Source organism: Corvus moneduloides, chromosome 16 (assembly GCF_009650955.1).
Source record: "Corvus moneduloides isolate bCorMon1 chromosome 16, bCorMon1.pri, whole genome shotgun sequence".
NCBI lineage: Eukaryota > Metazoa > Chordata > Aves > Passeriformes > Corvidae > Corvus > Corvus moneduloides.
In genome coordinates this window covers 14,814,839-14,838,910 of record NC_045491.1, presented here as the reverse complement: position 1 = coordinate 14,838,910, position 24,072 = coordinate 14,814,839, and the positions used below count along the sequence as shown (strand labels likewise).

General features: G+C 45.6%; 1 protein-coding gene across 7 annotated transcripts in view; it reads left to right on the top strand.

Annotated features, from left to right (window-relative positions):
* Positions 1–5,399: 5,399 nt before the first annotated feature.
* The window catches only part of NPRL3 (NPR3 like, GATOR1 complex subunit), a 41,644-nt gene continuing 22,971 nt past the window's right edge, over positions 5,400–24,072 (top strand). Inside the window, exons 1-7 of one of the 7 annotated variants that reach the window (XM_032125819.1) lie at positions 5,400–5,560; positions 6,732–6,801; positions 11,766–11,804; positions 15,223–15,352; positions 18,520–18,594; positions 20,670–20,874; positions 21,634–21,715. In XM_032125819.1, the coding sequence (XP_031981710.1) occupies positions 5,443–5,560; positions 6,732–6,801; positions 11,766–11,804; positions 15,223–15,352; positions 18,520–18,594; positions 20,670–20,874; positions 21,634–21,715 (719 nt within the window). In that variant the 5' untranslated portion in view covers positions 5,400–5,442. Of the gene's footprint in view, positions 5,561–6,731; positions 6,802–11,765; positions 11,805–12,017; positions 12,177–15,222; positions 15,353–18,519; positions 18,595–20,669; positions 20,875–21,633; positions 21,716–24,072 lie in introns of those variants that run through there. The other 6 variants (XM_032125821.1, XM_032125825.1, XM_032125822.1 and 3 more) reach the window with 6 other exon arrangements.

Genomic DNA, 24,072 nt, shown 5'->3' with positions numbered 1-24,072 from the left:
CTTGCTTCTAAACCTAGCGACCATGTGGTCCAAAGAAATTGTCTGGACATGTATTGATACATGAACAGAGAGATAATGCTGCAAAATTCCATTGATGAAGCATTAGGACACATCTTTAAGCTGAGGAGCATGTGGACTCCAGCATACTAAGGAGCCTGGAGAGGAGTCTGTGTTTCTTCCCTTGGTTCACAGACGTGAACGAAAGACTCTGGGCCTTTCTGACCCAGCCACTTCCAGTATACGTGGCTGCACCATGTACAATATTTCACATAAAATGCTTTGTAGGGAATGGTAGGGACAGGCTGGGAGGTCTGTAGTGTAGTTCAGAGGAGAAGTGAAATTCTGATTTTTTTAAGAGTAAGTGCAGATTTTTCCATTTGCTTCAGGACTTCACTTTGCCAGCCTCTTGCAAAGAATTAGGGACCCAGATTACAATTGCTGCTTTTAACAGCACTGGTAGTAAGGATCACTTTGGATACAGGAATAGAGAGTTTGTGAAATTGAGTATGGTGCTAGAAAAAAGTGTGTGTGTGAAAAAGCCCAGTCTGACTTTTTTTTTTGTCATCCTCAGACTGCACACCTTTGATTTCTAACTGTGTGATCTCACTGTTAATTGTCCCCTGCACCATAAAACAGCCCTCAGCATCCCAATTGGTGCTGGCTGTGTTGTGCTGGACATGCACAGGAGCTCCTGGTCCCACAGCAGATGGCTGGTACCATCAGGGCACGGGCCCACTAGATGGGTGAAGGACCAAACAAGCAAAACGAAGACCAGCACAGGTCTGTAATCACAGATAAGTGGGCAAAGTGTCAAAGAAATACCCTACTGGAGATGGTTGCTGCAGAACCTCTGGGAATAAATATCCTGCCAGCCCATAAAGCAGAGGTAAATCTCTTTGCCACACTGATAAACTACAGCAGCCTCAGACATCACCACTGAGAGCTGGCAGCTGTGTGCAGAGCACTGTCAGAGGAGTCAGATAGTGTTCTCTGCCCAAGCAGCCCTACACACTCGTGTGGAGAAGGTTGGTGTGTCTCAGCCAGAGATGTGTCTGTGTTTCACAGCAGCACTACCCACTGCTACAGAGGGTGTTTCCCAGCCATGGTCATCCTGCTGAGGGGAAAGCCCTTCTAGGGATCTAATGATCCTTGGGTCATGCATGGACTGGAGCATGTCCAGCCTATGGATACCTGTCCTGAAGTACAGGTGTCCCACAGGACCGTGCACTGGCCTTGGAGCCTCTCAGGAGCCACGGGGAGCTGTGCTGTGCTGTGCTGCTGGGAAGGTGCTGGGTTTGAGGTGCTGTGTGTATGGCAGCGATCTCTTCTGTGCTGTCATATGGGGATAGGTCTCTCCTCTCTAGGTAGACTCCATAGCCTGAAGGAGTTGATCTATGCACTACAAATAGACACGACTTTCCTGGGCTGTGCCTCTGCCACTGCATCCTGGGCTCAGGTGGGAAGGAACCAGTGGTGGGGTAAGAACCAGGGATGGGGTCAGACAGAAACTTCTGTATCCTCTGCTGTCCCCACTTTCCTGGGGCAAGTGGCACTTGCAGAAGGGCTCTGATCCACCCCTTGTACTCTGCACTGGGCTCCAATTCAAGCCTCTCTGCATGCCATCTGTCACACAATTAGAATAAACCTTGGGCTTTCTCAAAAGGCAGGCACAAAGCACTGGGGGCCTCTGAGTCTGCAAACCTGGCTGGGTTTGGTGATCTTGAATTATCATCCCCTCTGTGGACGCTAACAACTCTTCTGGGATTTAATTTCAGATTGTGTTCAGTGCCACAGCTCCTCCTCAGTCCTCCTGACCACAGGCTGAGTAATCCACTCACTTTAAGAGGGGATATAAAAGGAGACTCATCTGAGACCCAAGGGGGACAATTGCTCTACCACAGGGAATATTATCAGAGGGCTCTTTGTATACCTTCCCGTTGGTAGTGCCATACACATGCCCTGAAAACCCAGAGCTCACTCTGTCTGGCTACACAGATGCAGAGCAGTGCAGTCTGCAAGTCAAAGTGCCTCTGACAGCATAGGCAGAGCCAGGGCATGGACAACATGATATTTAGTTTATACAACTTAAATGGATGGCATTATCAAGAGAGGCTGTATTCATCATCCCTTGCTACATACATTTCCAAAACTTGGACTTTTCCCATAGAAAATTTACTTTGAAAATAAAGATGCTGTTGTGAAATATCCATTTACATAATGTTTTTGCCTCCTCCCCAAAGTGCTGCCTCTTAAACGATGTGTTGCATGGCTGTGCTCCAAGCTCTCCTCAGTGAGAGTGCTTTTAATCAGGGGTTACTCAACCAAGCTGTGACCCAGATAAACACGGGGATAAGGCACAGACCATCAGGACTCCTTCCTATTTTGTGTAACCTGGGCACTGGTCCTCTGTGACTGCAGGATTAAGGTTTGTGTGCACACAGAGTGACGTCTGCACAGGAGGATTCATCATCACTGAAATCATTGTGGAGTTCGAATTCATTTTCTGAGAGTTACTCCTGCACTATCACAAAAGCCAGAGCAGCCAAAAGGTGACAGTGGTTTGCTAGAAGGAGTTCATTGCTCACCCAGGATCAGGGCTGTGCAGGGGATTGTTGTGGGAACTCCTCAGGAACTTGCCTGGTGGGAGAAGCCTGATCCTCAACACAACATGGAAAATTACTGTCTCCAGCTTTGCATGAACCTCTCAGCCAAATTCCTCTTTCCAGTGCTCCAGCTACCCATGGGGTAGTGAGACAGGGGGCTCCTGGCCTCAGGAATGCATAGAGCTGGACAACATGACCACTGCTGCTCCTATGTGACAGGGCATTAGTGAAGATATGTCCTCTGGGAAACCCCACCAAACCTGCCTTCCTGTCTTGCTGCTGCTTCTCACGATGATCCACAGACCCGTTCCAGAATGTCCACCCTTGGGCAGGTCATGAATCTTGTCGTGAAATCCCCAAAGGTGATTTTTTTTTTAAAATTAATGTAGGTCTTTTTTAATCCAAAATCTGTTCCAAAAGCTGGCTACCAGAGTTTCTCATTTTAAACAGCAGAAGCAAGCAACAGGCCTGTTAGCTAATTGTAAAAGTGGGATTCTAATTTCCAACAGCCCTGATTGTAAATCCAGCTGAATGGCATCACTGTGAGATCAGGGATAACTTTCTCCACGGGCCAGTGTTATCCACAGGGACTGCTTTCCGCTCAAGGAGAATGCTGTGGATAAAGGGGCACATACATTTGCTTTAACTCTGAAATATTTGAAGCATATTAAATTTTGAAAGTCTGAAAAGTGGAGTCTGAATCCTGGCTTTACTCTTTAATTTCCTACCAGGGCTTGAAGAACTTGCAACCATTGCTTTAAACTACAAGGCTAACTACAACTAAATGTTCAAGAGCTGGGAATGACAGATAGGCCTATAATTTATTATTTAAGAAAGTAAAATTATATTTTGAAGCAGACACACTGAAATTTTAACGTGACAGCCCAGTGCTCGTGCAGGAGGAATGCTCTGCTGTGATAATACGAGTGGTCTTTAATCACCCCATGACAACACTCTCCCCTCAGCATTACCTTCTCTTGCTCAGTTGTTATCTCTGGCCTTGTGCAGAATGGCCCTGCAGATTACACCCTGCTGGGGCTGCTCATCTCCCTCTTCAGTCACCCACCTCTGTCCCGTGTCCGTGGAGGGACTGCAGAGTAAAACCCAGAGTGGGGATATCTGAAAGTGTCCAAGCATCTAAGTAATGCAATGAAATACAGAAGAATTTGCATAAAACCTCAGGGCATCCTCAAATATAATTGCTGATAACTTCTGATCTTGGTTAAACACAAAAAAAATGGAAGTACCAAGACTGCTGCCAGGGGAGTAATGGAACCCTTCCTAATCCAGAGGCAGGAGTAAAAGCACAGGAACCACGAGGCAGGGTGTATCAGAGCTGTGAAGCGAACACGAGCAACAAGCCCAAGCCAGCCTTTCCACGAGCACAGGGAGCCCACAGGTCTGACTTCCACAGCTGCCCCGCTGCAGGCACCCTGGTATCACAGAATCATTAAGGTTGGAAAAGCCCTCTGAGCTCATCGAGTCCAACTATTAAACCAGCACTGTCAAGCCCACCACTAAACCACATCCCAAAGTGCCACATCCACATGTTTTTTGAATACTTCCAGGGATGGCGACTCTAGCACTGCCCTAGGCAGCTCCAGTGCCTGTCCATTCTTTCCATGAGGGTGATAACCCGGGGGCGTCTGGGGGCAGGGGGGTGATGAGTCCTTGCTGCTCTTTGCTACCAGCTGTTAGGAAAGTTGTGCAGTTAATGACTGAACTGGCTGAAAGCCCACAAATGACCCAAAGTGGCCAACTAACAGCATTGGGCAGTCCAGGATCCAGAAGCCCCTGTGGAGGGATCCAGGGCTGGGGCACCAGGCACTCTCTGGGAACGGGCCTGAACTGGGGGTGCTGGGCCATGCTGGAGGCACTGGGCTGAGCTGGAAGGTGCTGGTTGCAGGCACGTAAAGCACTGGAATAGACTGGGAGTGTGTGGAACAGGGAGTGGGTCCATGGGCACTGGGATGATTGAGGGGAAGTATGTGCCAGGTGCTGGTCAGAACTGGGGGCATTGGGCTGTACTGGGAATGGGGCTGTGTGTGAAGTGGTGATCTGAGCTGGGGACACTTGGCTATGCTGGGAACTGGGCTGTGTGTGAGGTGCTGGTCAGAACTGGGGATGGGTATGTGGGTGAGGTGCTTATACGAACTGGGAGCACTGGGCTGTACTGGGAACGAGCCGTGGGGGCATGAGTTGCTGGTCAGAACTGGGGTCACTTGCCTGTATTGGGGATGGAGCTATGCGTCAGGTGCTGGTCGGAACTGGGGGCAGCGGGCTGTACCGGGGCTGGGGCCACGGGGTGCGATGTGCTGCTCAGAACTGGGAACACTGGTCTGTCCTGGGGATAGAGCTGTGTGTGAGGTGCTGGTCGGAACTGGGAACACTGGGCTGTCCTGGGGATAGAGCTGTGTGTGAGGTGCTGGTCGGAACTGGGAACACTGGGCTGTCCTGGGGATAGAGCTGTGTGTGAGGTGCTGGTCGGAACTGGGAACACTGGGCTGTCCTGGGGATAGAGCTGTGTGTGAGGTGCTGGTCGGAACTGGGGGCACTGGGCTGCAGTGGGCACGGGCCGTGGGATGGAGGGGCAGGGCCGCACCGGGCAGAGGCACCGGGCACGGGCAGAGGGCACGGGCACCGGGCAGAGGCACCGGGCAGGGGCACAGGGCAGGGGCACCGGGCAGTGGCACCGGGCACGGGCACCGGGCACGGGCACCGGGCAGAGGCGGCGGCCCGGCCGCGCTGTCCCCGCCGGTGCCGGTGCCGGTAGCGGCGCGGCGGAAGCGGAAGGCGCAGCGGCCGGGGCCTTCCTGCGGGAAGCCCGAGCCGAGCCGGCATGGGCGAGAGCACCAGCCCCATCAGCGTGATCCTGGTGAGCTCGGGCAGCCGCGGCAACAAGCTGCTGTTCCGCTTCCCGTTCCAGCGCGGCGCCGAGCACCCCGCCGCGCAGGACAGTAAGTGCCGACGCCGGGGGCTGCGGCTGCCCCGCGCCCGCTGCAGCCTCCGCCGGGGCCTGGCATTCTCCCCCTGTGGCGCTGGTACCCCACACTCACCCCTCACACCCACTGTGGGGGCCCGGAACCCCCCTCACATCCTTCACACTGTCCGTGGGGCCTGGCACCCCTCTCACTGTCTGTGGGTACCTGGCCCCCGTCTCACACGCACCGCTCACAGCCCCCATGGGACTCTGCCCCTCGCAGCCCCTGCCCTGCAGGTGCCCTCAATCCCTCCGGGTACCCCTGGACCCGTCACCGTCCCAGGTCGATTGAACCACATCAGTGCCAGGTGTCATTATCCACCCGGTGCCTTATTGCTGTCCCTGGGGCAGGTGAATGCCCGTGGGTTTTGAGTGCTGCAGGGGAAGGAGGAGGTAGGATGAGAAGGAAGGCACTGATTTGGAAGCAGGGATTCAGTGAATACTATTAGCTTTAACCAGTAGTGGGTAGAAATTATGAAACTTCAGTCCGTGGTCTTGAATAGTGGGCTGGGGGATGTTTAATTTCTCCTGGAAAACACGACCATGGGACTATTCAGGTGCTAGCACTGGTTGCCCCTCTTACTTTGAGGCACGTCATTCGGGACAGTGCCTGTGGCTGGACTGGGACCAGTATCGGTGCAGGGCCTAAAGGTGCTGCGGGGTGATGAAGCTGTGTGATTTGGGTTGTGTGTTAACTGCTGTATATCAGGAGAAGTTTGACTCTCCTGCTTAGCTTGTGAGTCACTTTATCAGGAGAGAATTGTCTCTAAATCCCTGTTCATTTTTATAGGTAAAATCTGAAAAGATTTTTTTTTTTTTTTTGCTGACTGCTTCCCTGCCACCCCCCTCCTGCTTTTTGTTGGTAAAGGATTTCCCTTCCTGAGACTGCAGGAGCATTGTAATTATCCCAAAACCTGAGCAATAAGGAGGGAAATTGCATTGGCCAGAATTTTACTTTTCACTCTTGAACTGCAAACTATTACCTGTGTCAGTTTCTGTGAATGTTTCACTTTCTCCTCTTCATCCCCTGAAGGATAAAATTTTTCTCCTATTTTTCTTTGCATTCTTTTGAGTGAGAGTAGAAAAACATACAAACACACATTAAGCAGATTGTTCCTGGGTAAATTTATCTTTATTTTTTGCTTCAGACAAACCAAGGAGTCGATATGCTGTGAATGGCTCTGGTGACACCACAGAAGATCAAGATGGGGACTCCAGGTACGAGGGAAAACACTTCTTCTGGCCTAAGAGGTTGAAACAGAGGAGAGACAGCCTCCTGGTCTCTTGCCTCCTAGTTCCTAGGCACATTCTCTTGGACTGTATAGAAGACAACCTGGAAAAAAAATGCTTTAATATCAAGTTATGAGCAACTTAGTGCTTAGTAACGAGGACTGTCTCATGAGGGAATGCTGCTGAATCTGCTGTTTTCTGGGCAAGGCATAGGTCAGGTATTCTGTGCTCATTAGAAAGGCAATATTACCCCTTCGAAACTAGGGAGTATTAATCCTTCGGCAAAATCCCACTTTTCTTTACCTGCCTATTTCTAACTGGATATATTATTCAGTTGCCTCAACTTCTTCTCTAGCTCATGTAATGGTCATATGGAATTGCTGTGCACTAATGAATAACTAATTTTGTTTCTCCAGACAGAGCTGCCATTGTGTCAGTGGAGTGACACAGTGGCTCAAAATGAAACTGAGACTTGAAGAGAGTTTTTAAGTACAGAAATCAGAGGGTAACAAACGCACTGAAAATAGGCAGTGTGGCGTTCAGCATGTGTGTATGTATGGATGGACCCTCTAATTAGTTTTTTCTGAGTATTTGAAATCTGCTGCATAGTTCTAAATTTATCACTACTAGATACGAGAGAAATCTGTGAGAGAAAAAGGTTTTTCGTCTGTTGGCCCATAGTTCACTTGCAGATCTTTTTTGTGATACGTATTTTAATCTCCAGTATTAATAAAAAGAAGTTGCTGCTCTTCTCTTATATAAGAGTACTAAAGAAGTAATCATCGCTTTCCCCCCCAAAAAATGTAAGCTTGTTGTTATCTTTATGACTGAGAATAGTTTAGCTGAAATTAAAATTATCCACGTGACTGTAAACATCATCAGTTAATGTGGTTTTCCAGGACTGGGATCTTACAAAAACACGTTTTTCTTGAGGTCACTTGTATCTCCTGCCTCTTCTGATGCCTTTGAAACCTTCAAACACAGCCTTTGGTTGTGTGTCCAGTGAGTGCAGTATGGACAGGGCACAGCTCCAGTGGGAGCAAAGCATTTCTGTGTTTGGGAACTGGTGACTGGCTTTTCAGACTGGGCTGTGGAGGGCAGGAGGGCTCAGTGGACACGTTTGCTGGTTATCTCAGGGGTTTTGTTGGTTGCTGTTCAAACCCCTGGCTCTAGAATTTCCCTAGATAGATTAAGAAGGTGTTGGAATGATACCAGCTTCTGTCTCACACTGATTCTTGTTGCCTCTGCTGTTTTGGCAGGTTGGACAAAGCACTTAATGTGTGGCTGTGTTGTATGTTGCTGTGTTGCTGAATTAGTGTGATACAATATGTGGTTACTGCAGAGATGTAGGAAAAGCTTTTATCATTTCAAATCATGGTCAGATGAGAAAACTGCTGGTGTTTTCCTGAAATGGATTTTTAGACTGAATGTGCTGGCATGTAACTTACACTAAACAAATTTTAGATTGTTTCATTGTAGTGATGTCCAGAACACTGGGCATGAAAGTTCATCCATGCTTCATCTCCTGGTCAGGTATTTGTTACTAAACTTTTGGTGTTTTTTAAATAATTTTTTCAGATCTGCTTATATCTGCCATGCATGTGAAATAGAAATAGAAGAGCAGCAGCATTTAATTTGCTCTGAAAGTTTATTTCTTCTAGATGCTGGATGTTGGAGTCCAGCACACTGCTCGTGCTGCTTACATGGCTGGGCATTTGCTTTCTGAAATTCAAGGTCCCTTTCAAAATTGTGTTAGTTTCCAGATTTTTTACTGAAAGCTTTTTCCCAACAGCAGTGGGAAAGTCTGAAGTCCCCTGCATCCTACACAACTGATGTAACAGCCAAATGTATCCTCTTCAGTGGAACCTGCTAGTAGAAGAACACGCTGATGCTCTTTATATACTGAGTGCTGTTAATTTAAATTAGACAAGAGAGCTTTGTTGACAAAGTTCATATTTTTCACTGACTGATAGAGGTGGAAAAAATATGCAAGTTTTAACTACACAGATGCTTCTTCCAGCAGAAGACAAAAAGGCATCTTCAAAACTGCAACAGATTGCTCCAACTTTGATTTGTTTCAGGCAATTTTAGGAGTAACAGAAGTTGGTGCCTTGGAATAGAAGAGATTCTAAGAGAAGAGTGGAGGCAGGAAAGTGCAGATCCCCTGGAGGGAGGGAGATGCACCTGATTTGTAAGCTGGGAAAGGAAAGGGGTTTAACTTCCATGTGCCGTGCAACCAATATCATCATTGATTTTTTTTTCCTCACCAACATGAATTTTTGCTTCAGTTTGTGTGTTTCCACTGAAGATCAGATTGTAGAGACCAGAAATGGAGCAACTGGTTTTGTGAGAGCCATTCCTTCAGTGGCAGCTCCATCCCTGTAAGATCCTTCTTCTGCAGCGCAGCAGTTCCCTCCCTGGACACTCAGTGCACTCAGTCCACAGAGAGAGTTCATCAGCATCAAGTCCAGTCTGTTTTCTGGTGGTGATGATTTTCTGTCTGGACTTGTCCACAATAAAAATAATTTATGAAGTGGTTTTGTATTGTTTTTGGAAGACTTTGTCGAGAAAGAGTTGGAAAAAGGCTCCTTTCAATCCCTGCGTGTCAGTAGCCCCCATGGGTGGTTTTGGTGGCACAAATTGAGGCTGTGGAGTGGGCAGACTGGTAGGTTGAGTTGATGGGGTATGGCAAGTTTGATAATGTTGTAGTGTTGGGTTTTTCCCACTGCATGCTCAGCACAAAGGTTATTTCAGATTTATCTTGTAGCTGCAATAGTTCTTAAGAGGGTTGGAGTCATCCTTTTTTATACTGGATGGCTGTCTTTAATTTATTAGCGGTCTAGCACCAATTGTGTCCTAGGTAAGATTTACTGTTGCTTTTTCCCTGAGCTATTGGATCCCAGATCAATTAATTTGGAGCTGACCTTTCCTAGAGCAGTTGAGGTGCATGTATTTCTTCATGGTCTCAGAAAGGACAAGATTAGATCAGTTTAGGTGCCTTAACTCCATTTCCATGTATATTTGTATAGATAATTGGATTTCTTTTGGCCTCCAATCTCAATTTCCTGGTCATTGTTAGGCTTTTTGGTTTTTTATAGACAATGGCAGCCTATTCATAATAATCCTTCCTCCAGGTTACTGGTGTGTATTTGCCTGTATTAATTTCTGCTCAATGGAGCTGTGTTTGGGTCCTCAGAATACATATTTTATTTCCTGCTAAAAGCAAGTTGAGCAGCAAAAGTGTTTGAGGTGTGTTGATGGTGGCCATGCAACAAAAAGGTATTCAGAAGACTGTCACTGTCAAAACAAATTGCTTGTCAAGTGTCTCTCTTTGTTGGCTTCTTCTCAGCCTTTCATCATTTGCACTTTTCAAAAACATCCTTCAGTTTCTGAGTGTTTTACCAGGAGTACACCTCCGCCCAATCTTTATGGAGATGCCTGCTAGATTTTTTCTTTCCCCTGAAAAAATATGAGGCAATTACTCCTTTGAAGTCATAAGATAATGCTATGTTAAATTGGTTTGAAATGGGTTTTTTGGTAGTTTTTCTGAAGGTGGTACAGCCAGCAAGCAAATATTTTAATGAGGAGGCACATATAGTAACATATGTTACAGCAGACTTCGCATTTTTAGTAGCAGAGCTGACTAACTGAAGGAGTTTCAGCAAATTTAGCAAATGCTTCTGTTATAAAAAACCCAAGTTACTGACAAACAAGGACGTGAATGTCCCTTTCTAACACACAGTAGTTCTCCTGTGATAACATTTCTGTCTCCTCTGTCCCTCTTTCACTGGACTCCAGTGTTCTTCCTTGTATTTGTTCTGAAAGGCTTCCTTTCTGTAAGCCTGTGCTTTTCCATTCATCCACCCATTCCTTGAAACACCCTTCCTGTAATATCACCCCTTTGTGTAGTTTGTCATTTAGCTTCTCTACGTTCTCTTTTCAGCGTGACTGGCAGAAATCTGCTGTGTTTTGTATTAAGTGATTGTTGGAGGTTTTCAGTTTGTCTCCCCTTTCTAATGTGGGATAGTATAAAGCTTTTATCAGATTCATTTTTTCAGTACATTTATGAAATTGTTTCAGGAAACAAGTAGTTTTTTTATCTTCTTAATTGGGGGAAAAAGTGGCAGTTGACTGTTAAAATGGAAACAGGTGTTTCTGATATAAAAGTGAGTACAGGTGCTAACAGAGTCCTGCTCTGTACACCTGTTGTAAAGAAGGGTTTAGGGTTCTTTGCCTTGAAAGCTTTTTCAGCCTCCACTTCCTAAGTTGTGCTTATTGCCTGGGGCACACAGAGGGGCAGAGAAGGACTTCACGTGTGTGCTGTGAGTCTGGCCAGCCTTGTATCTGCTGTGTGGATCCCTGCAGGAGCAGTGGGGGCTCTGTGTGCCAGGCCCTTTACAGAATCCTGCAACAATAAACACTTGGCATCCTCTTTTCCTAAGTCTTGTGGGTGTGGAAGCACTAGAACCAGCTGGGAAGAGCTGTGGGTCATTTGGGGCTGCATGGGAGGTTCTTTGGTGAAAATGATAGTAATAGTCTAGGAAAGAAACTGAGGTTTAGAATCTGCTCTAAATCAGACTGCAAGCTCTTCTGTTTTTCTTAAGGTAAGCGTGAATTAAAAAGTGCCATGGAAATCCAGCTCCATAAATGCTGTGTACTGTGGGAAAACACATGGCAGCAGCCACTGCTAGTGCAAGGACTAAGTTACCTTAGCCTGTTTTCTCCATGTTGTCAAACTAAGCCTGCAATATATCCCTGGAATTCACCTTCCATTAACTTTTGACTCTTCTCAACAGTTGTATTTCCTTTACAGGAGTTTAACCCTTAATAGTTCATCCTAGTTTTTAATATTATCTCTTTTTTTTTTTTTCCTTTTGTATTTTGTGTACTTGCCTCGTTTATTTTCTTTTGTTGTGTTTTGTTTTGTGTTTATGGCCATGTTCCCATTTCAGAGACCAATGTCCTCTAACTGATGAGCAATTGGTTTCAGGGTAAGACAAAATGTTCTAAACAATCACCTTTGTCTCGAATGGCTTTTCTTTTCTCACCATCCTTTTAATTGTGCTTTTGTTTCTGGTTTCTGTTTTACACTGAATGATGAGAAAATTATATGCTGAATCACAGTGACTGTAGGAAATGTATTGCTATAGGTTTATGCCAGGATAATTACAAAGGTCCTACTAACATTTCTGTGCTTCCTGTAGGGAATCCACAATGGGTGTGGCACTGTCCCTTCTGTGAATTGGAGAAAGCTGGGAGTCTCTGGGAATGCAACAAGTATAGCGTTGGCATTGTAGTTATTCCAACGAGGAGCTCCAAACCAAATTGTTTTCTGAGGAGAAATGACTTGAAAGTACAGATCAGTGAGTAAACTAATCCCAGGGTAATGATGGAGAGCTCTTTAGAGGATCCAGGTTTGAGCAGCTGTGCTGGTTGCTTGTTCTTGGTGCCCCACTCAGCTAAAGGGGATGATTAAACATGTGGAGAAAAAAGTGCTTAACTCAGGGCCTCAGAAGTAAGAAAATGTATCTCTAGTCCCTGCTTAAAATAAACCTCACCTACATACTCAGGTCCTGTTCTAAACTACTTCAAAGAAAAATTATTTATAAAAACCTTGCTTTGAATTCCTGTGGCATAGAAAAAGTTATTATCCATTCTTGGGGGAAAAAATGAATTCAGGTTTGAATTCCCCCTCCCCCCCCTTCTTTTCAGTGTGCTGTTGCTATGTTGTGCTTGGGACAGGAGTGGTAGGATATTTTGGGCAAATCAGAGCTTTCGCTTATTGTATTTACTTTCTGCCTGCTGAATTCCGTAGTACAGAAGAGGTTTGCTTCCCTCTGGAATTCACAATGATCAGACTAATCTCATAAAAGGAGAAGGGACTGTTACTGCCCAACTGCAAAACCTAATCTGCTTCTAACAAACTCTTGGGCTCTGAGAAGTCAGTGTTTTTAGGTTGTCTTAACATACCCCAGAGATGGGAAAACGTGTATTAAAATATTTAAAGTAAAAGTGTTATTTTCTAAGATGAGGTGATGAACTGAAGTAATGGGAATAACACATCTGCTGTTCCTCGATTTCCCTATTGTCTTGAGGCCTAAGAAATGTCAAAATTGTGTAGAGCACTGAGGGCTAAAAAAACCCAGACAGCAAAACTATAAATCCAGGCTGTCAGAGGAGGAGAATGGGGCTGGAGTCCAGGTGACTCCTGGGAGAGCCTGTGGTGATCGCAGGTGCAGCTAGGTCAGGATTATCTGTCCCTGAGCATGTCATCTGGCTGCAATTTCAGTACTCTCCCAGACACAGAAGACCCTGCTAGTGAGAAGATACTGAGGACTTTCTAAAATCAACCCTTTGATGTCCTCCTCCCCAATGAGCCACATACAAGGTAGGGCAGACAGGGCTCTTGGTGTCACGAGCTCTCCTGGGAAACTGCTGAATTCCCACCTTTAGCACCACATTATCTGTTAAAGGATCTGCTGGTGTAATTCCTTGTGAAAGTCATCAGAATGATCAGTTTATCAGCTCCCAGGTATCCTTTGCCAAGACTGGAGGAGGGAAGTGTAACTAATTTCTTACCAGGAAGCTGACATTTTCTAGTTTGCCCTCGTTCTCCCTTCACCCCCCAAAACATATGCTCCTTTTGGATCCATTGCTATTACCATGTTCCTGGCTCCATGATGAGTTTATTAACAAGCAGCTCAACAGGGCAAAAAGAGGAGGAGAAGCTCACTGCTGTCATGGTGACTTTTTTTTTCTATTTTGAGTGTGATCTCCAGGGACTGTCAGTCCAGGTCCTGTTTGAGGTTGCTTTGTCCTTTCCTCCCAAACTTCCCAAGTTGTGCAGCCCAGTGGCTGAGGAGCGTGGGCTCAGTGGCCCCAGGAATCTCTGGCTAGTCTCTGCTTGCCCTTAGCTTGGAGTTTGGAGCAGAGCAATCAGGGATCTGGATGTTTGTACACAGCTGCTCTTTCCATAAACCGAACATAAACAGAGTGCTGTGGTCAGGGTGACCTGTTTGTAAAAGCACCAGGGGCTTTGGCAGTTTGGACCTGTGTGGTCCTTCATCTCCAGTATTTGTAAATAAAGGACATGCCCCCTGTGCCCTTGAGTGCATTTGTCTTAATTTCTGTAGTTCTCCATGACTCAGAGGGAAGCAGGACTAAGGTACATTACTTCTTTCTCTGGGCATGGAGGGATCACTTGTGGCCAAGAGATAAGGTGAGCACAGCACACACCCATGCCTGCCCTCCTCTCTGAGTGATACTGGGTTATCTGGGACACCTGCCTGCTGGAGGGGGATGGTCTGGCAGGGACACACATCCCTGAGTGGAATACAGAAAAGAAAATAAACATTTTCATTCTTAAAAACCGACTCTCATCAGAAAGTGGTTTGAAATTCATTTGGTTAAATAGGAGCTTCTGGGAAATCAGATGAGGAAAGAACTTGTTAATAACAAGCCTTGCAGTGCTCCTATGCTAGAGCAACAACTTTTCTCTAGCAGCTGAGGTCCTCTTCCCTGTGGGTTTGAGCTTCACTGTCCCAGGGAACACCTTGAGGAAAACAAGTGTTGGTAGAGACCAGACTGATGTTGCGAGGCCATGGGAGAGAGCAGTTGTGGAATTCTTCCCTTGTCACATTGGATTTTTAGCTGGTTTTGCAGCAGTGGCTGTGTTTTATGGGGCAGACCCCTTGTAGATACTTGCCCTCCTGTCTCAGAGCTGCTGCCTTCCCCCCACCAATCCAGAGCTATTCAGTAATGCCATGGCTGGGCTTTGGGAAGGGCCTGCCCTGTCATGAATGTGGCTTATCAAATGAGAAAGCCCAGGTGAGGCCAGGCAGCTCTTGGAAGGTGCCAGTTGTCTGCTGACCACAGGTTGAGATCTGTTAAGTGAGGAACTTGGAATGTCACTGATGAGCTTTGGGAAAGGAAGGACAAGCACTGGCTGTGTTTCTCCTAATTGAATCAGCTCTTTCTTGCCTTCCCCTCTGCCATACTGGGTGGCTTAAAGATCTCTGTTGTGCTTGAGTGACAGGCTGTGTCAATATGTAGTTGCTTAGTAAGTTCATTAACCTGCAGCTAAATCCAGGCAATGGCTAACTCCAGCTGTTTTTATATTTAAGCAAACTGCACCTAATCTTTTCAATGTATTTTGCTGAGCATGTAATTAAATGAGCATGACCCTGCAGTCTTTGTCGTGAATGCTTCCTTTTTTACAATTGTGATGATCTGAGAGATGTAATTTAGGGGTCCTTAATTTTACATAATTGGTGGTACTCCAGGTACAGCAATTTAGTAACAATTTACAACGCCTTAACAGCTTCAAAGTTAAATATATCTGTATTTGGAGGAATATTTTGGGGGTGTGCTTTTTGAAAATCGCAATAACTTCTGTTTCTGCTCTTCAAGGTTTTCGGATGTCATCCTGGCAACAATTTTGGCTACCAAGTCAGATATGTGTGGCAAAAAGTTTGAATTGAAGATCGATAATGTTCGCTTTGTTGGCCATCCCACTTTGCTCCAGCATGCCCTCGGGCAGGTATGGTATGAGATCCCCTCTGGGGACCTGCCTTCCTCACAAACTGCCTGGCTTTAGTGAGAAAATCTGGAATTCAGAACGTGCATGTTGGCTTTTGATCCTGACACTCCAAGCTGTCTTTTACTTACTTCTGGGTAAATGGAGTGAGTGGCAAACTGAGGGAGCTGTCAGTGATCACAGAAACTCTTCAGGTTACTGAGGGAAGCAGTGTGAGTAAAGAGAAGTAAAACTGGGCACTCCAACTCAAAAAGCTGTTTCTCACTATTTTATTTTAGTTCCTGCAAGTTAGCTTTTAGCACCTCTAATTAGTGTGGCAGTTAAAAAAACACCACTGAAAACCTTCACAAATGCTAAAAGCTGCGTCAGCCTTGTTTGGCTCTTAACTCTTCCTGAGGCTGAAGATGATCCACAAGACTTAGATGGAATATGTAGGATGTTGAAAGAGATCTAAAATTTTCTTGTGGACCAAGTCAAGCTGATGTTTGCATTGAGACCTTCCTCCATGGCCTGTGTTTTAGGTGCTTAGAATGAGAGCAATTTGCTACCTGGGCTGTGCAAAAGGCCCTGCTTAAATCCAGGAAAGAATTCATGTGCTTCTGTGTTCCAAATATTCCCTGTCCTATTCCTTCTTCCTGATCAACTCTAGGAATGAACTAGGCTTTGGTAATTTCTGAATCCAACATGGATCCCTGTCACTGAACTGCTTTGGTCTCATTTTTCATCAAATTTGCTAAGTCATTCCTTTTTTCAGGGGGGGGAAAAAGTCTCCTTGCCAATTCTGTCCTGCTTTCTAGCTATAATTAGAGGTGGAAACAGCTTGTTGGTAACTGCAGCTTGATATTTAGAGGACCAGACTGCTTTAATCCCAGTGAGGAGCTGGCCTAAAGCATCAAAAGATGCTACTTTGGGAACTCAGTTGTGAGTCTGCAGGAAATGTCATGGAGGATCACCAAGACTCAGCCCTAAAAAGGTTAAACTGTCTTGGAAGACAGGATTCAAGTGTGCCCAAGCTGTGCAAATCCATCAGCAGCCCCAGACAAGGCAAGTGATGAACCAGGCCCGGGGTCTGTATTGGGACCCCAGCCAGGAGTAGGAGACAGGACAAAGGTGTGATGGATTTAACCAAGGGTCCATCCAGGAGACAGGCACAGCTCCAGGCCCTGGGCTGAGCTTAAATGGGGCTCCCAGGTCATGGACTAGGAGGTGTGTGTGGAAACCCAACTGGGGCTGGTCAGGGCCATTAAGACCTTTTGGTGCCCTCAAGGCTCTGGCAGCAGCAGCCTGTTCTCCCTCTGGTCATTTTCCTTTATTTTACTAATCTCTGAAAGGCCCAACTTCCTAAATGTGCTGTAAATGAGGTTGAAAATCTGGATTTGCATTTTTTTCACCACTTAACTATTGTACATTCTTTCCAGTCAGTTTAATACTAATTGCATGAAATGCCACTTCATTTCAATTTGTCTAAATAAAATTGCATCTGGGCAAATAAACAAAGTTATAAAGAGCTGTAAACACCTTTTTTGTTACTTCTGAAGGATCTTCTTTTTGGGTGTGTCTTATCAACCCAGGAGGCACCCCAGAACTTTCTAGAGTCCAGAATCTTCTTGATGTGGCAGCCATCTCTGCTGGTTTATATCAGTCTAAATGTGAGACCCTCCTGCAGTTAGGAGGAAGCCAGATGGAGCTACTTTTCCATGGAGCTCAGGCAGTGACTGGAGTAACCCAGCAGCCTCTGCTTTGGGTTTCCTCAGAGTTCATGCTGCAGTAAACTGATCCACAGGACAGCTCAGCAAATGCTTACTCAAATGAGATTCAGGAGTTACAAGAGCACAAATATTTAATCCTGTGTGCCAGATTGCCTTTTATGTAGCAGGAGTTCTGAATTCTTCAAATTCCTTCAGCATTTTCTTTCCCAGCTTAGTTGTCTTCTTTTTTTCTGGACATGAGGTGATATGAAATCTAGCCTGCATCCCAGCTGATGTTAGTGGTGGTCGTTTCTTTGATTTTAAGGAAGGAACAGGATCAGTCCTTACACTTGGAAATTCACAAGATGTCCTGGAACGGGTCAGTCCAGAACAGATGAACACAGTAAACTGCCTTTACCACTCTCCCATCACTGCCTTTTCAATCAACAGAGTGTCATTTTCACTTTAGGAAAAAAAAACCCCCACAACTGGGTATCACCTCTTAGTTTTCTAGATTTTGAGACTCTTGCATGAAAGCACTCAGATTTTGGGGTCCACTACCGAGCAGTTCCCTGCTGGTGCTTGGAACCTGTCGGGAAGGGCAGATGCTGCTCTGTGGTTGCCCTGGCTCAGGTGCTGCACATACTTTGGGTAGAGACCAACTATTGTTTGGCCTGGCAGGTTCCAGCTGTTTGCACTTGGGCTGGGGTGGGTGTTGAGCAGGGGGAGGTGGGAACCTCCTCTGCATTTTGTGCTCCATCTTGTGGCAGCATGTGCTCCTCTTGGAGCTGTTGCTCTGGCTGTGCAAATTCCACTTGCTTGTCTCAGCTCCAGCTGTTTCTTCTCGCTGGAAAGATTGAATCTGCCTTAGGGATGGAGCTCTCTGCTACAGAGAGAATAGAGGGGCTGGATAATGTGTTTGAAATCCTGCAGGAAGGGAAAAATCAAACCTTTTCTTTTAGTACTGCTTTGCTAGAGCGTATTTTTTCTGATAAAAGCAGCAGCTTGTAACAGGATGCAACTGGAATAGGGATTCTAGGAAAGGAAAGAATAGGTGTGGCCTGAGATGAGAAATCTGTGGAATTCTGTTGACAGTATTTCTGACAGTTGTGCTAAAGAATTTAAACCTAAGGCCCCTAATGATCCTAAATGTAATAACAAAGACACTAAGTAAGAGTGCTGTCTTAACTGACACTCATTTCCATGCTCATGACCAAAAGGTTTTGGTTTGAGTCTTCACAGCTGCTCAGCAAAGGCACTGTTGTAGAGTAACTGTGACACTTTAATTAAAAAAAAAAAATCATAATTCTATTTTTTGCAAGTCATATTTGATGATATAAATTGATTTGTCTGCTCTCTTTTCTCAGCTTGTTATTTAACTAAGGCTTTTTTTTGTTTAATTTTCTTTTCATTATTACTTTCCCTTTGTTACTGGCTCCAACTGACACTAGCCTCTGGGATTTTTTAAAAAATATTTTTCAGGTATCCAAAACTGACCCCTCACCAAAGAGAGAGATGCCCACCATGATTCTGTTCAACGTGGTGTTTGCACTAAGGGTAAGGACTGTCTCCATTCCATCTGACAGTGGGATGTGCTTTGGATGCATGAGAGAATGCAGTAGGCCCACTCCAGGCTTGTTTTATGATTAATGGACAGTGTTTGAAAGCTGCCTCCTCTCAGCAGTGAGGTCACTGTAAAGGGAGAGTGCCAGGGAGCAGCAGCTGAGCAGCTAAATGAGAAGAAAGGACAAGTGAAGAATAAAGAGGTTTCAATGCTCAACAAAAACCTGGACCAAATATGTAGTTTCTGCTTGGAATTTCTTTTCAGGCTTCCTCTATTAACTGGGTGCTGGTGTTAAGGGATCCTGGCTTGGCTAATTAGATGGTATAAAGCCCTAGAAATTTCATTATGTTCAAGCATTATTTGATTTCTGAGCTCTGGCTTTCTTTTCCTGATCCACAGGTTGTTTAAAAATAGAAGAGGGAGCTGGAATAGTTGTCTTTATGGAAGTGGTTGATTTTTGCTCAACTGGATGTAATGTCATGATTTAAAAACCTCCAGCTCCTTGCTTGTGAAAGGAACTTTATTTTTTCTTTTTAGCTCTGGTACTTTTCTTACCACTGGCTTTTGAGTGGTGACATGGACATGGCCCCAGCCTGGATGGCTTGTCCTCAGATGAGGAGCAAGGTTTCACACAGGACAATTATCTGAATCAAGCAAGAAATTGTTTATGGAGTTCTGCTGGGGATCCAGTGTTCCTGTGCTTTGGGACACTCCTGGGTCAGGAAGTGCTGAATTTGCAATAGAGGAGTTGATTTTAGATTTCACATGTTAAGAGGTGTTGCTTTGGTGAATTGTTAAAGCCCTGTGCTTTGTTTGCAGGGAAGTGTGTGTAGATGCACCTGCAAGCACACACACTGATGCACACTGAGTCATGTGGCAGCAGCAGTGTTGAAACCAATGCTCTTCCATTCACAAGAGCTTGGTAAAGTGCAGTGAAGGCTAGCCCACATTTTTCTGGAATCTAATTTCTAGTGTTTCTAGGAAAACTTGTTTTCTTTGCCCTTCAGCCATGTGATGATACTGATGTAATTGTGTGTGTGATGCAGCACTAAATCCATTTGCCAGATGAGACACTCTTAGTTCACAGGGAGCAGTCAGGTTTCTGGAAAGTGTTGGGCAAGAAGCAAGTAGAAATTTTTTCCTAGGATGGAGTAGTGCAGTGCAGGGAGTGGGTGGAGGCCCTCAGAGATAAAGATGAGTGTCCATCTGCAGTGGGCAGACAGAGCAGGCAAAAGCCCAAGTGTTTTAATCAGCACTGATCCTGCTGTGTTTGAGCTTAAGGGCCACCAACGTGGCATGACTCAGCAAGAACAGCAGAGTCAAAAAAACCTGATGAGTCATGGTTTGCTGGTTTCTCACTTGCCAGAACTTTAAATTCCTTTAAATGTCTTAACAAACATGAAGCAGCTGCTGACTCATGCTGGAGCTACTGAGTTCCCCCTCACCCCCCCCTTGGCAGCTGTACTGACATGATAGATTTTTCCAGCACTTTCTTTCTGGGACTTTCATAAATGCAGTGCTAGTAATAAGCTGTATTTGTGAATTTTTTGGGAGTGTAAATCCAAATTAATTCAGAGTTGGGATGAAAATGTTGGTCACGAGCTGGTAATTGTTACTTAGTTACTGCCTTGTCAGTACATAGGACAAATACCAGTGTGGCAACGTGGAGTGAGTGGGACATGTTAGAGCCCTGCAGCCCTTGTGCTGCCAGGGAGTTTAACCTGAACATTGGGATAAAGCTTGACACTTTCTTGTCTCACTGTGTGAAGTTGGGTTCTTTGCTCTCTGCTAGTAGAAGGCCCTTTAACAACTGGAAAAACAAAGCAGCTAGGGGTATCACATCCAGGTGTGGTGTTCCTTTGATGCACATAGACAAGCTTAGAAATCCAAATCACATTTGGACACCTCTGAGCTTCTGCTTGGTTGCCGGTAGAGAAAATTCTGTTCTTTTTCCAGTCGAGAGGCTGATTTTTGGTATCAGTGGAAAATCATTTGACCTCTCAGCCATCATCACTGTAGTGCTGTGTGCTGTGGCTCAGTGGCTGCTCGTTTGCCGTGTTCCCTGCAGGCCAACGCGGATCCGTCCGTGATCAACTGCCTGCACAACCTGTCGCGCAGGATCGCCATCGTCCTGCAGCACGAGGAGCGCCGCTGCCAGTACCTCACCAGGGAGGCCAAGCTCATCCTGGCTATCCAGGACGAGGTGTCTGCCATGTCAGAGAGTGAGTGCTTTGAGCAGCAATGGCTCTATCCAGGAGCACTCTTTCAGAGAGGTGCTGATTGTACCTTCTTACTTCTCCTATGCCTGGGATCACTGTGAACAGGTTTTGGTGCTCTGTAGCATTCTGACAGCTTTTCCCTGCATTTTTCCTCAGCCAAGTTCACTATCCCTATGCTGAGATGTGAGTTTTAGAGGTGAAGTAGTTTCTTTGCTTTCTTTGCTAGTTAAGTTCAGCAGAATCCCTGGAGACTTTGCACTGAGCCATCATGTTTGCCTCTTCCTGTCAGGCTGCCATGGAAGAGCTCCTATGTGTTCTGCTTCACCCAGCCTAGAGCAAGTTTTCCATGCTTTAATGCTGTCTGCTGAGTCACCAGACTTCTATGTGGAAGCTTTACCCTTACATGCTGCTACCTGGCTAGCAGTTACAGAGCACTTTTACAGATGGCACTTGGAAATGTACTATAATAATATGCACTATTTAAGGTGAACTCTCTCTGACAGTGATGCATTATCTTGCTGCGAGCATTAAAAATTAAAGCTAACGTTTGGAAAAGCAAAGCACTTAAAATCATCATTTGTCAAATTTGGTTACATGTGCTTAACTGAGTTGAGGTTTAGGAGAAGTTGGCAATAATTCACTATTATTATTTTAACGTGTGACTTGAGTTATTGTAAAAGCTTTGAAAGATAATTGTAGATTCAAATGATACGAATTCTGTCCCTAAGATACAGGTTGATACCCAGTGGGGGAAGAGGAAACTCTTTGATTTGAAATCAATTATTTGCTGTCTTGTTTTGAAACTTTCCATAGCCACAGAAGGGCCCCAGTCACCTTTTCATCACATCCTACCCAAGTGCAAACTGGCCAGAGATCTCAAAGAGACATATGACAGGTAAGTTGGATTTTAGTCCTAGCTCACAGTACGCTGTTTCTCACTGAAATCTCTTTGTTCTTAAGGATATTATCCACTTCCTCATGCTGTTAATCATTGGGATTTGGGTTTTAAACCAGGCAGAGCAATGTGAAGCCTGGCAGTCAGGTGAAATGCTTGCAGAACTGCTATCCTAATCATTACCTTGGTGTGTCTTTGGTATCTTGTTCTTAAAAGTTGGCGATGTCTGTCACAGCTTTTAGAATTATTATTTTCTTCCTTAGCACAGAGGCACCTAATGACAAGTGAATTGTAGAACTGGCAAGTGTCATAACAGGGGTATCGCAGCACTGGAGAAGGGCTCTAAACCTGCAGCTAAGAGGAAAGTGCTGCAGTAGCACTGATGGCAAGTCAGGAACTGCCCTGGCTCCATTTGTGCATGTCTGGACAGCAAATTTGGATGAGATGCTGAGACTTCCAGCAGAATGGAAAGTGGAACATGCTGTTTCTTGACTGGATTAGAAGTTCTGGCAAAGGTTTCAAAGCAGTGTGGAGTTGGTGTTGAACTTGAGCAGGAGCCTGGGCCTGTCAGTGCTGCCTCCTCAGGCCCAGAGGCTCCTCCAGCCAGGAGATGTGCTTGGGGAAAGGCCTGGACAAAGGGACACAGAACCTCTGCATGTGTGGGGGAAGGCGCTGTGCCCCTTGGTTGGGGTGTTTGTCAGGGATTCCGAGAATTAGACTGGAGTTCCTCAGGGAACCCTTTATCCTCCCTGGGTTGTGGCTGCTCTTGTACAAAGGGGGTCAGAGCCCTGTAGGGTAAGGCACTGGGAGCCTAAATAATGTAATGGTAGCAAAGAGTATCAGAAAACTTCTACCAAGCTGCTCTTTGTGCTCAAGAGCTGTGAATTCCATCTTGTTTGAAGGAATGTGTATTGTTCCACACACCTTGCACAAAACCTGTACTAACCCTTTAAGTAAGGCAGTTTTTGTGCAGCCTGTAATTCTAATATTCAGATCATGTTTTTCTGTTCCTCTAGGGCTGTGTATTTATGACTGGGCAAACCCTGATCGTGTTTCCAAACATTTTAGGGACACAGTGACATCTTGTGGCATTTAGCTGTGACTGTAGCAACAGAGCTCGAGCTCATGTACTCTGCCGCTGTGAGCCTTCCCAGAGATAAGGAGGAATAGACAGACCATGGAGAAATACACTTTGGTGCTGCCCCCAGCTGTAAAACAAGGCAGTTGCTCCCTCATTTAGGCATTGTGAGTGGAGAAGAAGTGGTGCAAGTTAGATTTTGACGCTTTTGCATGACACTGTCAAAAGCAAATGTAAGAAATAAGGTGTTGGTAAAAATCTGGAGTACCTGTGTGCTTGATTGGAAAGTTGTACTTGAAGAGGAGCTGACAGTGTTGTTGGCTGGCTGGGTGATAAGGAGGTGTTCTGCACGGTTTTGCCATTAATACTTAATATGAGAGCATAGGAAATATGCTTGTTATACCTGCAGTCACATCAGCTGAGAGGAGCTGCAGCACCTTGCCAGGCAGGCATAGATTTTAAATTATTTTTTAGTAAGGTAGAAAAAGGATTCTAGAAATGCAATCTTCTTCTGCAAGTCCAAGATGAATTGATTATTCCTGTGTGGCAGCAGCTTTGGAGTGAAGTCTGTGTGGTCTTCTATGAAATGAGGGTTAATCATAAGTGACATGGGGTTGCAAAAAAAAAAAAAAGCAGATAGACAAGAATGCATAAAGCAAGTCTTGCCTGTAAGATAGGAACTAGTCCTGCTCACAGCTGTAAAACTCTCACTGTAATGACTATTTTATCCAGTTTGGACACCACATTTCAAGAGGGATTTAGGCCACCTAGAGAGTGTGGAGGAGTGTGGATGATCTCAGAGGGAAGATGGAAAGATTTGCTCTGTTGCTTTTAACGGAGAAAGCGCTGCTGGGAAGGGTAAACCTTCAGATGCATGGAGTGACAATGTGCTGCTTTAAATTTCTGGCATAGCCTTTGGCTGTAGGAGAACAGCCAGTGGAGTGGAGAGAGCACTTTGAATTGCAGATGGAGCCCAGCTCTCCGTTTGAGATTTGCTCCAACCAGCATTTCCAAGTGCCTGCTGATTTCTGCAATTCCAGCCCAATTTCCAGGGATGCTCCAGAGGTGCTGTCGAGCCCTTGGCTTCCTGTAGATGGTGCTGAGGTATTTCAGGCAAGACCCAACGTCTCCCTGAGCAAGTTGGTTTGTGCAAAACCACAAGTGTAGGAATATTTTTGTCATTCAAAGTGTTCTTTGTGTTTTGAATGAGATGCCTGTGTTTCCTCGGGCAGGATCAGTACCCAGGACATCCTGACTGTAACACTATTGCTGCTATAGA